Genomic DNA, 14,970 nt, shown 5'->3' with positions numbered 1-14,970 from the left:
TATATATATATATATATATATATATAGCTTTTATATTAAATATGAAATATTTATATTTTATATATTTTTTTAATTCTCTGTCTCTTCCATTGGTTGAACAAATAGTCCCGCCCCAATCAAACGTCATTGTGTTGAAGTGATAGATTACTCTATAGATCTTCTCTAGGGTTTCTGTAGCCATCCTAAAGCTAGATAATCATATTTCTGTCCTTAAATCTCACACAGACAATCAGTACCTGAACCAGTTCTTCCACTATGAAGTGAGCTAAAATGCACATTAATGCTGTGTTAAACGACCTGGGTGTGACACACTCACTGTGTAGTGTGTTACCCTTGTAAACACACCCAGTCCTGGGTATGCAAGTCCTTCTTAGAGACAAAGTCATTATGTTCATGTATTTAGAGCTTCATTTGAGCAGCTCTTCAAAAAAAGCCCACAAAACACCCTCAAACACATCAGATTACACAAAGGGGTTGTTACGTAAATATTCACATTTTGTGAAACATCTCAGTGAACATAAGACAGCTACCGGTGAGTATTCTGACATCATGTAAAAGTGACATATTGACTGTGTCCAAAACATAAAGGTTCCTCTTAAAGAAACTGGTTCAGACAGGTTTCCAAGGCATCACAACTAATGATCTAGAACAAATTCAAGTGAACTTTAGATATAACTAAGCAAATATTTAAAGACTACAGTGCTTATTTCTTGTTAGAACTGCAATTATAAATTCCAATGGATATTCATTAATTCACTTTTTTCCCTTTTAACCACTCCTTCAGATGCCATTTGTATCATTTCACACACACAGCATTATGGCATATTAAAGACAGTGCCTTGGAACCATTTATGCATCTATGATGCCTTCATTCCTCAGTAATCTCCCTAAATTTTGGATACAGATGCTGACTTGGATTAATATGTACACTAGAGTATTAGACACGTCATTAACTCCAACTTAAATGGCATTCAATCATCCATTCATCATCTTCTGTGAATGAAACTGCAGGTAACTATTGATCTTACATTGCATATGTGTATGTGCATGGCTTATCTTGGACTGAAAAACAACATTAACAGACATAACTGTTACCTGGGATAATAGGTGGTGTAGTTCATGTACAGTGGGTTGCTGGCAGGGTAGAAGGCTGTCGTTGGTGCCAGGGGTCGGGGACTCAACAGGAACTGGGAGGGGTAGATAGCTGCTGGCTCCACAGGTAGCACTGCTCCCGCAGGAAGGACCGCTCCAGCAGGAAGAACAGCTGTCCCGTGAGGAAATGCGTATGATGGAGGGGACAAACCTGAAATGGGGGAGGTGGTATATTGAGGAATTACTGAGTGAAAAAACAACCTTGAAGCTTCCAGTTATTGCAAGTAGATGTGATTGTAGTGTTAATCTTGTCAATGACATAAGTGTTTTTTTTTTATTCTGTCATTGATAATGGAGATTTAAAAAATGCACGATGGTGATAATTAAAATGTTTTTTTATAAAACATACGGCTGATGAAAATGTGATAAGAAAAAGTAACACCGCAAGAAATTAAATGCACTAACAAAGTTTTTAGATTAAAAAAAATGTTGCAATAATCCAACTATAGTGTGTAAACTATATAGCTATAGACAGGGTTTCTGCATGATTTTTAAGCTAAAATGTAAGACCTTTTTAAAGGGGTCCTATTAAGCTTTTTCACTTTTTCAACTTTAGTTAGTCTGTAATGTTGCTGTTTGAGCATAAAACAGATCTGCAAATTTACAAAGTCTCAAAGTCCAATTCAAAAGGAGATATTTTATTTAACAGAAATATATTTTCAAAAACTACAATGAACGACTCGTTTGGACTACAACGCATATTTTCCGGGATTTGTGATATCACAAATATCGACGAATGGGACGAGACCTGGTTGAGCTGCACCAGAGAAGGCAACGAGTGTTATCACTATGTCGGAGACGCGCTAGCTTTCCCAAGGCAGACGAACTTAGAGCGGTTACAATCGTCCGGGTTTAATTCGCGCTCAAATTGATTTGATTTTGACACAATATTTACACTGAAGCTCGCAGGCAGCTATGGTAAGGGGCATGACATTTCCCGACCAGGCGCCGAGTGCTGCCAATCACAACACACACTGGCCCAGCTAACCAATCACAGCACATTTCGTATTTCAGAAGGCGGGCCTTCATTTGATACAGGAACTATTCGAGCCGTTCATGCCAGACTGGGGAGAGAGGTGTTGTAATAATGTAAAATATGTGAAAAATAATGTGTTTTTTGAACAACCTAGTATGAGAGCCTGTTCTAGTACACTCCCAAAACAAAATCAAGACTTTGTAAAAGAGCATAATAGGACCTCTTTAAGACCATTTTAAGACCTGTAAAATTACTGTAAAAAGCATAACTTACAGTTTAGATACAAGTTTTCACAAAAACAAAAAGTTTTATAAAATGATAAACTTTACATTTCAGCCTTTAAACCATTTTTAAGAAAATAGATGAGTCAAAAGTATTAATTATTATATTAATTTAAACAATTATTATCAATAAATTAAATCAGTATCAACAAAATGTATCTTTGCAATGCAGAGGAAACACAGAAGCTGCATTAGAAGTGGCATTTAGATGCATTTACACACTGTTTAATGAAGCTCTGAGGGACATGGAATACTTTAACCTGCAGTTACAAATGCATAAATAATGTTTTGATATTTTAAACATAAAACATTAAAAACTGATGTTTGAAATTATTTAAAAAATGAAAGGGTACCTTAAATGTGAAATGAAAACTGCCAGTAGGTGGCAGCAAGTCACTGTTAAGTGAGCCATTGCGATTGAACTGAATCATTTTAATGGTTGATTCATTCAGGAACGAAACACTGTCATGTTGTTCAGAGACGCAAAACAGCGCTGTGGCTCTGTTTGAAATTATTTTTGTTGGAGAAATAGAGCAAAAACAGGAAATATGGTGTCTAAAACGTAAGTCTCTTAATATTAACTAATGGCGTCGTTAATATCGCTTATCAGTTTGAGCCCGATTGAGAAGCAGAGGATATTATTGAAGAGGATCATGCAGAACCTTTGCAAGCACGGCTTTTAATGGTAGGCCTATGTTTTTGTTGTTGTCTCATACTTTTAGATATGCTGTTATTTGTAAATGCTACTGCTTATGTTAGCTTTTAATATACGGTTTTATCCTGATTAAAGCTTTAATACAGTACGGCAACTGCGTCCATGTATAACGCTTCTCTTAGCTATGTGAAAATAAGTGTATAAATGGAATAGAGCTGAGCTGATGATCAGAATTAGAGCGAGAGAGAGAGATGCAGAGCATGTGCAGAGCAGTGGACGCGAGGAACAGTATTAAGAACCGCTGCTTTAGAGCATTGATTTTGAAACTTGTGAATCCATTAGAATCGTTAGAAGACAGAATCGCGATTCATATATGAATAGATTTTTACGTGCACCTCTAGTTTTCTCTTCCTCTTCTCTAAAGCAGCGCAGCATGGCCTCGCCCCCTTTGCTGCCTTTTCCCGAGGGCGGGGTTTATCTGGGTTTGTGATGTTACGAACCCGGGAAGTAACTCGTTGTAGTCCCTACCAGCCGTTTTTGTAGGCATTAAACTGCCAGAATTTTAAAAGACGATATCTCTGTTTGCATTGAACTTTCAGCTTCGTAACTTTGCAGATACTGTTTATGCTCAAACAGCAACATTACACACTAACTAACATTAAAAAAGTGAAATCGCAATGAACCACCCCTTTAAAGCTCTGCGTGTTTGCAGGGTAAAATCATGGGTCGATTTTCGCATTGGTCTGAACTCTGAACAAAACAACAGTTTTATTGAAAATGCTCATTCATTCTCTGACAGCAGGTGGAGCATTTGGTAGAAATATAGCTGTTTCCCTGGTAACAGCAGAACATTAAGCAGTGCAGCACCAAGTGCAGCGCTCATGTTTATTCAATGAAATCATAGCCTTTTGAAGTTTAATCGTCACATTCAGCCATATCGCAATTCTGGTCTTTCCGTCCCCAAATTTAAGACCTCTTGAAATCATAATTAAGACTTTCTTGTACAATTTAAGACTTTTTAAGGCCTTAAATTTGATACAACTAAATTTAAGACTTTTTAAGACTTTTTTTAAGACCCGCGGAAACCCTGATAGAATTGGCACATTGGAGCTGAAAGAGTTGAACAATGATAAACTGAACTGATTTGCTAATTCAAATGCAACCTTTATGCCAGTGGTTCTCAACCAGGGGGCCGCAGGATGACTTGAAGGGATAGTTCTCCCAAAAAATGAAAATTCTGTCATTAATTACTCACCCTCATGTCGTTCCAAACCCGTAAGACTTTCGTTCATCTTCGGAACACAAATCAAGATATTTTTTATGAAATCCGAGAGCTTTCTTGACCCTCCACAGATAGCAATGTTGAAGCACTGATGTTACATGGACTATTTTAATGATGTCCTTACTACGTTTCTGGGCCTGGGAACATTTCAATTACATTGCTGTCTATGGAGGCTCAGAAAGCTCTCGTATTTCATCAAAAATATCCTAATTTGTGTTCCAAAGATGAAAGAAGGTCTTACGGGTTTGAAACAACATGAGGTTGAGAAATTAATGACAGAATTTTCATTTTTGGGTGAACCATCCCTTTAAGATTAAAAAAAGTGAAGTTAATTTAAGGTTAATGTAAATGTAATATATTAATACACTCAGTTTCTGTTAACTAAAAAAGTTTAAAAACAAGCTTTGTCATAATTACAGCAGAAATACTGGAAATATTGTGTCCTGTATGGAGCAGGGGGTGGGCTTTCAAATATTGTGTTATACAGCAGGGTCAAAAAAAGGTTGAGAACCACAGCTTAATGCTATTTTAGTGAGAATAAAAAGAACTAAAATAATATAGGCTATATATTTTTTTAAATGCATAATGTCATAATTTTTATATTATTTTAATTCATTTTATTCTCACTAAGATGGCACAAAATTGTTGACAAAACTTTGTGTATACCATTTTAGTGAGAATATTGACATGATGAAATATTGAATTTACATAATTACTAATAAAATAAAAACTAGCGATTAGTCAAGGTATTTTTGCCAAATAATAAAAGGGTGTGGTCCTGACTGAACCTAATCCAGTTACAATGAGGGCTTTACACCTTTAAACCCCTTTCAAGTCCTGTTCATTGTTTGTCATCAGAGGCTCATGCAGTCATCCCATCAAACAAACAATGAACAATATACGGTGGTGTAGCCACAAGCAGTAGCCATCTCAAAAGCCCACCCTAAATACAACCTGTCACATTGTGAACCTGCATATGAGTTGTCTTGCAGCCAATTTGAGCATGTCTCATAGTTAACACTGCAGGTACAATTACAAATCTCATCTATCATGTGAATGTTATGTGTCGCGTTATATTAAATCTGTCAAAATGTCTTGTTCACTGTATTGAAGAAATACCAGTTTAGGAGAATAAATGTATTTCTATTAAAATATCTATCCCAAACTTTATCACACACTCAAAGCATGCAGCAGACCATAACCCAAAGCTGTCAATAACTGCCATTATAATTCAGCTACAAGTCAAGTATGCTCCTCCACCCTTCAACACGTATCAATTCACAGCCACAGGCATTCAGATGCCTTTAACCGGACTGAACCTGTGGCATGCCGAGGCTTTTACATGTGCCGCTGTTGGTTGTTAGGACAGCAAAGTTACAATCTACAACCGAAGAAAGAAAGAAATCTACACTAAATCAAACAGAAAGTGCCTTTCCACGACACACCAAAGTGCATATGGTGACATTTTTGATTAAGGATTAAAATTGTGCACATTTAGATTTAGAAAGATTGCACTAAATCACCCCAAATAAAAGCCCTCCATTCCCCCGCTGTGGAAAAGCATCTGACAAACTCAGATCTGAATTGAATAAAAAAACAACAACATTCACCCACCCAGATTCCTACTGCTCCTGATGCCCATTCCTGCCTGGGCACAGGACACCCACCATGAATGAATAAGTGAATGAGTGAGAGAAAGGGGAAAAAACAGGAAGGCGTGAAGCGCCACCTACCCGCACACACAGCTGAGAGAAGCAGCACCAGAGCCCAGCGGCACTTACGTCGTAACTTACATGGCGGCGGCGAGAGGCCGCTCCTGTTGAGCGTCCCCCCCATTAGCACGATGTTCATCTCCTGAGCGGAGCACGCAAACACCTCCACGTAACGCTCCTTCATGCTGTGTTTGTGGCAGTGCTGGGCCGCCAGGAACGCCCGTTCAGCTGAACGCATCTGGATAAAAGCATCACCCGACGGACGACCCTGATCAAACACACAAACAAATGCTGAATTCATAAACTCACTTTAAACAAAAAAAACTAATAAGCACATTTAACAAGAGAGCAGGATGTGTTTCCGCTTCAAATTTTTTTCTGCCAGGAGCATTTGGTTTTTAAAATGCCATGTCAAGTTAACAGTAGGGTTGGGAACAGAAAACTGATTCTTATCCATAATGAGAATCTTTTAATTATTCTTATTTTAAATCGGACAGCAGCAAACAGATACTGTAAACTACGTAGTTTAATTTCGGAACAATTACAGACTCTTATGAGCCAGTTCTTTTTAATGAATCAAAAACGGTGCAACTGCTATAGTTCAACTCCCCAAACAAATGAGTCTTATGGGTTCTTTAAATCAAAAGCATACTGTGCGAAACAGTCCAATTGTTCTACAGTTCAATACGTGAATGAACAATGTTTATTTTGATAAAACAACAGAAATACATACAGCTATAAAACTACAATCAGTGTAGTTCCTGACTAGTTGATCATATGACAATGTGTAGTTAAACGTTTTATAAAAATAAATAAATTGAATGTTGTTGTTAGTGTTTGTTCAGTGTTGTTGTTTAATATATAGGCCTAGTTAATTCAATATAATTATTGGATTGCATAAAAAGAAACTGTGTAAAAAGCACTTTGCATAAATTAAATTCTGAATTACTTTTCCCCAAAAAATATTTATTCCTTAAAAAGTACTACATTACCATTCAAATGTTTGGGTTTAGTAAGGTTGGATTATTTCATAAATTAATATTTTACTCAACAAGGATGTATTCAAAAAGTGACAGTAAAGACTTTTACATTGTTACATATGCTATATTAAATAAATGCTGTTCCTATTCATCAAAAAAATCCTGAAAAATGTATCATAGTTTCCACAAAAAAATATTAAGCAGCACACCTGTTTTACGAAATTGATAATCATAATAAATGTTTCTTGAGCACCAAATCAGCATATTAGAATGATTGCTTTGCAATCACGGGGGAAAAAAAGAATGTTTCAAAATATACTAAAATAGAAAAGTCATTTTTAAATTGTAACAGTATTTCAAAATATTGCTCTTTTTACTGTATTTTTGATCAAATAAATGCAGCCTTGGTGAGCATAAGAGAATTCTTTCAAAACATTACAACAAAAAAAAATCATATCAAACCAAAACGTTTGAACGGTATTGTAAAAGAATCTTCAATGGAACCGTTAAGAGGAATCAGAATCATTAAATTCCTTCTTTATATCTAGCTGAAAATGCACAAGCCAGCAAGCCAACTTTAAAAAAAAAACACGCTTTGTATGGAAACATTTGTATGGTCTATCCTATTCTCAAGTACAGTTCTCTTCAGCGTGCTTTGAGATATTGTAAGGACCAAGGCATGACAGAAACACATTGTAAAGGAATGAAGAAACACAAGTCCTGACAGAAGCTGTGATTAATCACCCTTTTTTATGGAGCGGTTGAGCCAAAGGGGGAAAACTCCCTGACAGAACACATTCTGAACTGCATAGGTGTGTTTATTTTGTTACTGGATGAACTTCATATGAATACTACAGTTCATATGTATATAAGTGGGTCTGAGATCCTTACCTGCTGGTTAAGCACCATATGCACTCCATGTGGCTTGATGTCAGCCGTGTATTCCCCCAAGAAAACCAGTATGTCCTGGATGGTGGCATCGTACGGCAGACCCCTCAATCTCACGCAGTCCCGCACACCTGTCACTGCTGCCGTTTGGGGCACGAATGTGGGGGATGGCACAACAGACAGGATGGGGGATGGGGCCACGGGAATCAGTGGGGCCGATGAGTATCTGTTCAGTACCTGACACACAAATGCTGGAGTTACATGATTGGCAATGCACATCATCAAAAAGACTTCTGCCTGTTTATAGCTCCAGGTGTGGAGATGATGGATGAACTGTGCTCTACCTGCAGGTACTGATACTGTTTGCCACCACGCAAACACACGTTTGGTGTGTCTGTATCCTTAAATGCCCTTATATATGGAGAGTGAGACAACTTGCCCATTCTGTGTTGGTTTTATATTTGTTGGAACTTTACCAGATCAGGTCTATGAATATGCACTTCCTGTTTGAGCAAGTCAAACCATCACTTTAAGGTTAGCATTAAAAACCCACAGCAGATGTTTTTTTAGTTTTTTTTTCTTTATATTTGATTGTTTAATGTAATTACCCGTTCTATAATTAACTCTTCTTAATGACTGGTCCAATATATCTGTACTTTGGTTAAGATAGACAGAAAATTAGCTTGACCGATTTTATTTTATTTTACCATTATTCATATTTTTCCCATAATTCGTTATAGGAAAAAAAGTTAATTAATGCATATTTTGCATTCAAAAACTAAGATGAAAATAAATCTGCAATCACTCTGATAAGCAAAACAACTCGCCGTTTATATAATACAGGCAAACTAAACTAAACTAAAAATAATAAAATATATTTATTATTATGCATATTACGTTCATTGTTGTAGTCTAATGATTATGCACTTATTATGTTAAAAGTAAAAATAAAACAATTAAAAATCAGTTCTACATACTGTTATTAGACAAAAGAAAATTTACTGGTTGTAAAAACAAGCAAACAAAAAAAGCTGTTTAGTTCAAATTTGTAACAGGTACATGGGTAAAACAGGTTGGTGTTTGTTGTGTGAGGGATTCAGTTTGCTTGGTCTCCTTTTATGTCAGGCATAAGTTCAGTCTTTTGGCATTATTGATGTGATGATTCAATTGTAAGTATTCTGTTTATTAAAGAACCCAACAACCAGTCAACTATTAATATAAAGCATGATGGGATTCTCTTTGCCTAAATGACACACCCTTATAATACCAAAACCGCTGCTGGTGAACAACACAGCTGAGCTAGTCAAACACACATGACGTCTGCTCAAAAACAGGTTAAAGTGAGTTCAACCGCCTGCTATGGTTGAGTAGCTTTGGTTTGATATACAGTATATGACGACAGCTAAATATTAACAGAGGAATTCCAAGTAATTCTACAAAATTAGTAACAATGAAATTTGAAAGGTTTTGCATTGCAGAACAGGAAGACTAGAAGAGAGATTTTATGACAGCTTTGAAAAGCTAATCTTTTACAGATTGCCGAGCTGAGTGTTTGTTCAGCGAGCCGGGTCATTCAGATAGAGTACATGCACTGTACACACACTTACATACCCAAACAGCTCACGTTTTACTTGCCCTGCCGAGTCTGTCTAAACCAACTATAATACACTCCACACAACTGATGGCTTCAAATCAAATAGGAAGTGCTGCACTCACCTGTTGCACCTCAGCCGCAGTGCTCTTGAACAGCTCTATGTACCTCTTGCCCAGGATGTCCTTGTGTTTTTTCAGTGCGTTCTGAGCATGCTCCTCGCAGGAGAACAGGACGAACGCGTCCCCAGTGGGCCTGCCATCGGGAAAACGTACAAACAGAATGCCTTCGCTGCCGTCTGTCACAGGACACGCCGGGGAGAAGAACTGCAGCACCTGCTCTGCGGTGGCGGTGAATGGAAGTCCACGCATGCGTACGATAACCTGATTCTCCCTCGACAGAAATTTGGCCACTTCATTAGAGGTACCTGTCAGTCAGACACATGAGCCACTCAATGTGAAGCTAAAATACACAAAACATACTCAAACCAATGCAAATAACCCTGACAGAACACAAACTCAGGAAATCAGAGGATATACAGTTTTATTACAATTGCATTCATATAATAACTAGTAAGAGTTCTCAACTCTTGTGAATGATTCCTGTGACTTTACTTCCTGTAGTTCTTTTAAGGCTTAAATATTTGGAAAAATAAATGCGATTTCATTGCCAAACGATGAGATGACTTCAATGATAAATAAATGTAAATCAGTTCTCACTGATTTCGATTCACTGCAAAGAACTGATTCAGAATCATTTGTTACATGATTATACATTAGATGCACATTACATTTTTAGATTCAAAGAAGTGGCTCATACAAATAATTAAGTTTGGGAATCTACACTGGTCACACTGCTCCATTTTTTTTCATGGAACCAGTTCTGAATAAGAATAGATTTTTCATGGAATTTAATTAATTAATTATGGAACCAGTTCTGAATAAGAATAGGAACCGGTTCTCAGATCCCAACCCTATCCACCTACAAACCCAAATATCACATGCATGCAAACTCAATCGCAAAAAAAAAAAGTATTTTTACCTCCTGCAATCTTTAGAAAGTCTTCACCTGTTGCCTTGTAAACCTGCAATACAAAATAATGTAAATAATTTTAAATTTACATAGAATTCCACTACAATTAAAAAAAGGTTATAGTAACTGGACTTTTGTTCATCTGGGTACTAAATGTAACTTCTATACTTAGTATTACACTATACTTAATATAATAGCTTTATGAATGTGTGTGTACCTCAATGTATCTGGTGCCCATGTGATGCTTGTGTCTCTGCAGGGCCAAATCCCTGTGCTCTTCACTCTCAAACCGCACTAGTGCCTCTCCGTTCCTCCTGCCCTGAGCATTCAGACACAATGCAGCACCTCCTCTACACACACAAACACACACATGCAGTCATTCATTAGAAACACTGGCATTGTGCACAGACTGAATGATAATCATTTATTAATAAGTGCTGCCTATGGGTGGTTTGCAGGTTATGTGTGCATACTTGGCGATGTTGAGACCCCTGAAGAACCGGGCGATGTCCTGGTCTGAGGACTGCCATGGAAGACCCCGAGCTCTGATCACTGTGTTATCATCCACCCTTTCCATCTTACTGCTACACACACATACATGCAATTTAAACAATGTGTCACACCACCTTATACTAGTAGCAAGGCAAAAATTTATATCAAGTGACCCTTTGTTAAAGCTCTACTCCTTAGGTTACTACAACTTTAAGCTTTACAGAAATTCTCATAGGATTCAACAAGAGATTTCGGTGACCTGCATGATTTCCAGTAAATCTGCTCTGGCTAGAATTATGTTTGACATTGTACAGCATTTTATCCGATGTTTTTCTTTAAATAAATACTTCTAAATAAAAATAAAAACTTCAATATCTCAACAGATAAATAAAACTACCGTAACATTCGTTTACCAGTAATAGTTATTACATGTTCATTAGTGAATAAGAATTTAATTCACAGCATGAACTTCTCAGGGTTTATTAAAATATTAGGAAAAAGAAAAAAAAACTTTATATTAAAATACTCAATAATACTTATATCCTCTCCAAATTATAGCCATCACTATTATGTGTTCCAGCAACATAAAATTTCATGTAAACATTTAAACTTAACACACAACATCTTCAATTTCCATTTTATAGTAATTTATGATTAATTTGATAGAAATTAGACTCACAAACAGTAATTTAAAAATTTTAATGAGTAACTATAAAAATGTATATTCATTATAGAAAATCCCATGACTTTTCTGTGATTTTATTAATTTATATATTTATTTTATATATTAAGGTGGAGCTTAACAAAAAATAATAATTAGAACACAGTTGCAGACATTTGTTTGTTAGTTTAGTTTAAATAAGAAACAGCTCTTACCAAGTGCCAGTCTCAAACTTGTCATTCACTTTTTCTGGGAAGGAGAACTGGTGGCCTATGAAGACGAATAAAGCAGGTTCATAACAAAAACACTTCTGAATATTACATTCATGTGTTCAGACAATAATATGCAAGTTATAATGACTTACAGACAGGCTCTGAGATAAGTGCTAAAACAATTTCTGACATCTGCTGAACCTTGTGAGCAGTGAAAGCATGAAGAGAAGAATCTACAACCACATTTAGGTCTGATCGCAACCGCAGTCAAGGAATACAGCGTCTGTGTTTAGTGTTACTGGTGATAATTACCATTTAATGACACAGTAAAGATGCAAGGAACAACTAGGACAGGGTTTATAAACGCACAAGGACCGTTGAAACACAGCAGTCTTCCATAAAGGCACAATAGAAACATGGAGGGAGAGAATGACTTTCGATTAACCTTTCTTACTGTGCAGAGGGCTGTGCTATTGCATTGTGTGTTTGACTCTGTGTGTGTGTGTGTATTAAGACGTTACAGCGTAGGTGTGGCAGGTTAAGCTTGTTGGCTAAACACTCTTGGCTTTCTCTTGCTGGCTCAATTGAGCCCACACTATTGTGAGTCTATTTGCATTCCAAAACCTTGGGATCCTGCAGCCAACACCCTGTTGCCTATCTTTCTCTCTCATACACACTCAAATGCAACTTCCTCACACTGGTTGTCAGAGAATTATCAACTAATATGTGTAATAATCTACTCTCATCCATTTAAGTCTTACAAAAAACACACAAAATGATATCATGACCTTTTTTAAGGATACAGTCAGCCATGACCTGAAGATTCAAGTCTTTCAACTCCCCTTCTGATGGGAATTTATTCTTGAACTCTTTTCGCAGGTCAAAGAATGAGAAGAAACACTCAGGCAACAAAACATTCTGAAAAGCACAAAAGCAAGCAGTCAAGAAAACACATCTGCACCTATAAATTATTAGCTTATAAATAAATATCGCCTGCTCAGTTGCAGTATTTAGAGTTTGATACCTTGCTGGAAGCCTCGGGATGGAGGACTTGACGAATGTGCAGCTGTCCATCCGTACAGAGGTAGAAGGTGATTCCTGCACCTGCGTCCACTTCTGCACATAACCTCTGATTCAACTGCACACACATGGACACTCTGAGTAAACGCCACTTTTATGTGCCATTTAATACATACCCACAAGGCTGCTTGTGCAAATATCAATCCACAAGCTGTTAAATAATGCATGTAATAGTGTGTAAAGATATGCCACTAAATGGTGTATATGCAGACCCTCCCTCAAAGAGAGTTAGAAAAGAAAGTTTAACTGTCCTTTGAAAGGATCCACTCTCAAATGCAAATATCTTTATGTATTTTGAACGGAACGTTCTAAAAAAGATAAATACCAGCCTGTCAGAACAGATTGTATGAGAATGATCACCTGTTCGATGGCCTCCTCAAGCAGTTCAGCTTCTGTCAAGGTCTCCTCGGTGAGTCCACTCACCTCCTGACACTCCTCAGAGAGCTCAATGTGATCCGGTTTGACTAGCAATTCATTTACCTGACCAGCCTAAATGTGGAAAGCAGAGGAATGCTCACTTCCAACATATAGATTTACATAGGCAAATAAATAAATAAATGGATGGATGAGTTGATAAATAGCAGGGGAATAGATTTGGATTTAGATTGATAGAGCCTTAGATTTGACTTTGCACTTTTTGTTTAAATATCTGCCTTATATAAATGATACTGTACACACACACACACACACATACAGACAGACAGACAGATAGATAGATGAAAGTGAATAAATGAATAAATAAATAAATTTTAATATTTGTCCTTTTACTTCGTAATATTTCTTTTTAAAAATATATGACATATTAATGAAAAACTTACTCTCTCTAACCTCCACCAGAATTACTACACACACACCAACGCACGCACGCACACACACCAATGCATAACACGCATTCACACCATCATGGGGAAATATGAAATTACCTTTTTAGTCGCTAAATCCACAACCTGCCAAACCAACTGTACAATTTCCTTCTCATCTGATCCCAATTGGTCCCCACTTGCGCCAGATGTGGTGGTGAATAAAAGCACCAGATAATCTGGATTAACCGTCATTTTTAAGAAGGGAAAAAAATACTATTGTCACACCACCCCGATTGCAAAAGTAAAACCCTAGAGATCAACTCCAGGTGACAGAGAAGCCAAGAGCTCAGTGACCCCACACCTACGGACAGATCAGTGCCGGGTTCGGACTCGCCTCGATGTGTCCCGTGGCCTTTTAATTGCGTGAGAATCGATGCAAACAAGTCCGAAACTCTTGGCTCTGCTCCGCAATGGCTGCTTGGATCGCGCTGGTTTTGTGTGCGCCCTACCTGGCCACCGCCCACGTGACACAGGTAATAGATACCTGCCCTAAAGAAAGCCCTCCTACTGCTGCTGAGAAACAAGGACGTGGCATGGCACTCCGAACACGCGCTCGTGGTACATGATGTGAGGGAATTCAGGATCTGTTTATTACACGTTTACACAGTCTACTAATAAAATAACCCAGCGTTAACACCTGCTCACCTGCCATCAAACGCGAACAGGACGTAATGTGTAAAAAATGACGCAAGGCCTGTAGTTTTAATATTGTAGCCTACTAACTAAACTATATTAGCCTGACCAAACAAATCCCTAGACTTAAAATGTATCTGAACTATTATATAACCATGTTATAAGTAAATATTTCGACAGTTAAGCACAAGTAAACACGCCGTGAGTGTAGGCCTACATTTGTTATATGACCATCACAGGCACTGAAAAAAGAAAGATGCCTATAACAATCCTCCACACACAGTGAAGGCCAGTTATGCCAATATTTTTCTGATAATTAGGTTAACAACTCTTTCTCAACCACCTCTTGCACCTCCAGCAGTACTGTGACCTAGGGCTGCACGATTCTTGCTAAAATGTGAATCACGATTTTTCTCCATGGGAATTGAGATCACGATTCTCTTACACGATTCTCATTTTTTCAACCAAAATTTATTGCAC

The 14,970-nt window shown here is 37.4% G+C and overlaps 1 protein-coding gene and 1 long non-coding RNA gene across 3 annotated transcripts in view; both read right to left on the bottom strand.

The window, feature by feature from the left end:
• Nucleotides 1–14,289, bottom strand: part of esrp1 (epithelial splicing regulatory protein 1) — an 18,070-nt gene extending 3,781 nt beyond the window's left edge. The window contains exons 1-13 of one of the 2 annotated variants that reach the window (XM_016509967.1): nucleotides 13,918–14,289; nucleotides 13,355–13,483; nucleotides 12,939–13,052; nucleotides 12,718–12,832; nucleotides 12,067–12,165; nucleotides 11,918–11,972; nucleotides 11,023–11,133; nucleotides 10,767–10,899; nucleotides 10,559–10,601; nucleotides 9,643–9,944; nucleotides 7,930–8,163; nucleotides 6,128–6,326; nucleotides 1,096–1,303 (exon numbers count right to left, since the gene is read on the bottom strand). In XM_016509967.1, the coding sequence (XP_016365453.1) occupies nucleotides 1,096–1,303; nucleotides 6,128–6,326; nucleotides 7,930–8,163; nucleotides 9,643–9,944; nucleotides 10,559–10,601; nucleotides 10,767–10,899; nucleotides 11,023–11,133; nucleotides 11,918–11,972; nucleotides 12,067–12,165; nucleotides 12,718–12,832; nucleotides 12,939–13,052; nucleotides 13,355–13,483; nucleotides 13,918–14,049 (1,874 nt within the window). In that variant the 5' untranslated portion in view covers nucleotides 14,050–14,289. The remainder of the gene's footprint in view (nucleotides 1–1,095; nucleotides 1,304–6,127; nucleotides 6,327–7,929; nucleotides 8,164–9,642; nucleotides 9,945–10,558; nucleotides 10,602–10,766; nucleotides 10,900–11,022; nucleotides 11,134–11,917; nucleotides 11,973–12,066; nucleotides 12,166–12,717; nucleotides 12,833–12,938; nucleotides 13,053–13,354; nucleotides 13,484–13,917) is intronic. The other variant, XM_016509973.1, reaches the window with a different exon arrangement.
• LOC107706305 (uncharacterized) lies at nucleotides 1,460–2,381 on the bottom strand. Its single transcript, XR_001636141.1, has 2 exons — nucleotides 2,349–2,381; nucleotides 1,460–1,662 (listed from the first exon to the last, which is right to left on the bottom strand). It is a non-coding gene; the product is annotated as an uncharacterized LOC107706305 (long non-coding RNA).
• Nucleotides 14,290–14,970: the final 681 nt, after the last annotated feature.

The sequence above is a fragment of the Sinocyclocheilus rhinocerous genome, unplaced genomic scaffold (genome assembly GCF_001515625.1).
Source record: "Sinocyclocheilus rhinocerous isolate Xijiao unplaced genomic scaffold, SAMN03320098_v1.1 scaffold1333, whole genome shotgun sequence".
Taxonomy (NCBI): Eukaryota; Metazoa; Chordata; class Actinopteri; order Cypriniformes; family Cyprinidae; genus Sinocyclocheilus; species Sinocyclocheilus rhinocerous.
The sequence above is the reverse complement of the archived record's forward strand: the minus strand, read 5'-3'. Positions and strand labels throughout refer to the sequence as shown.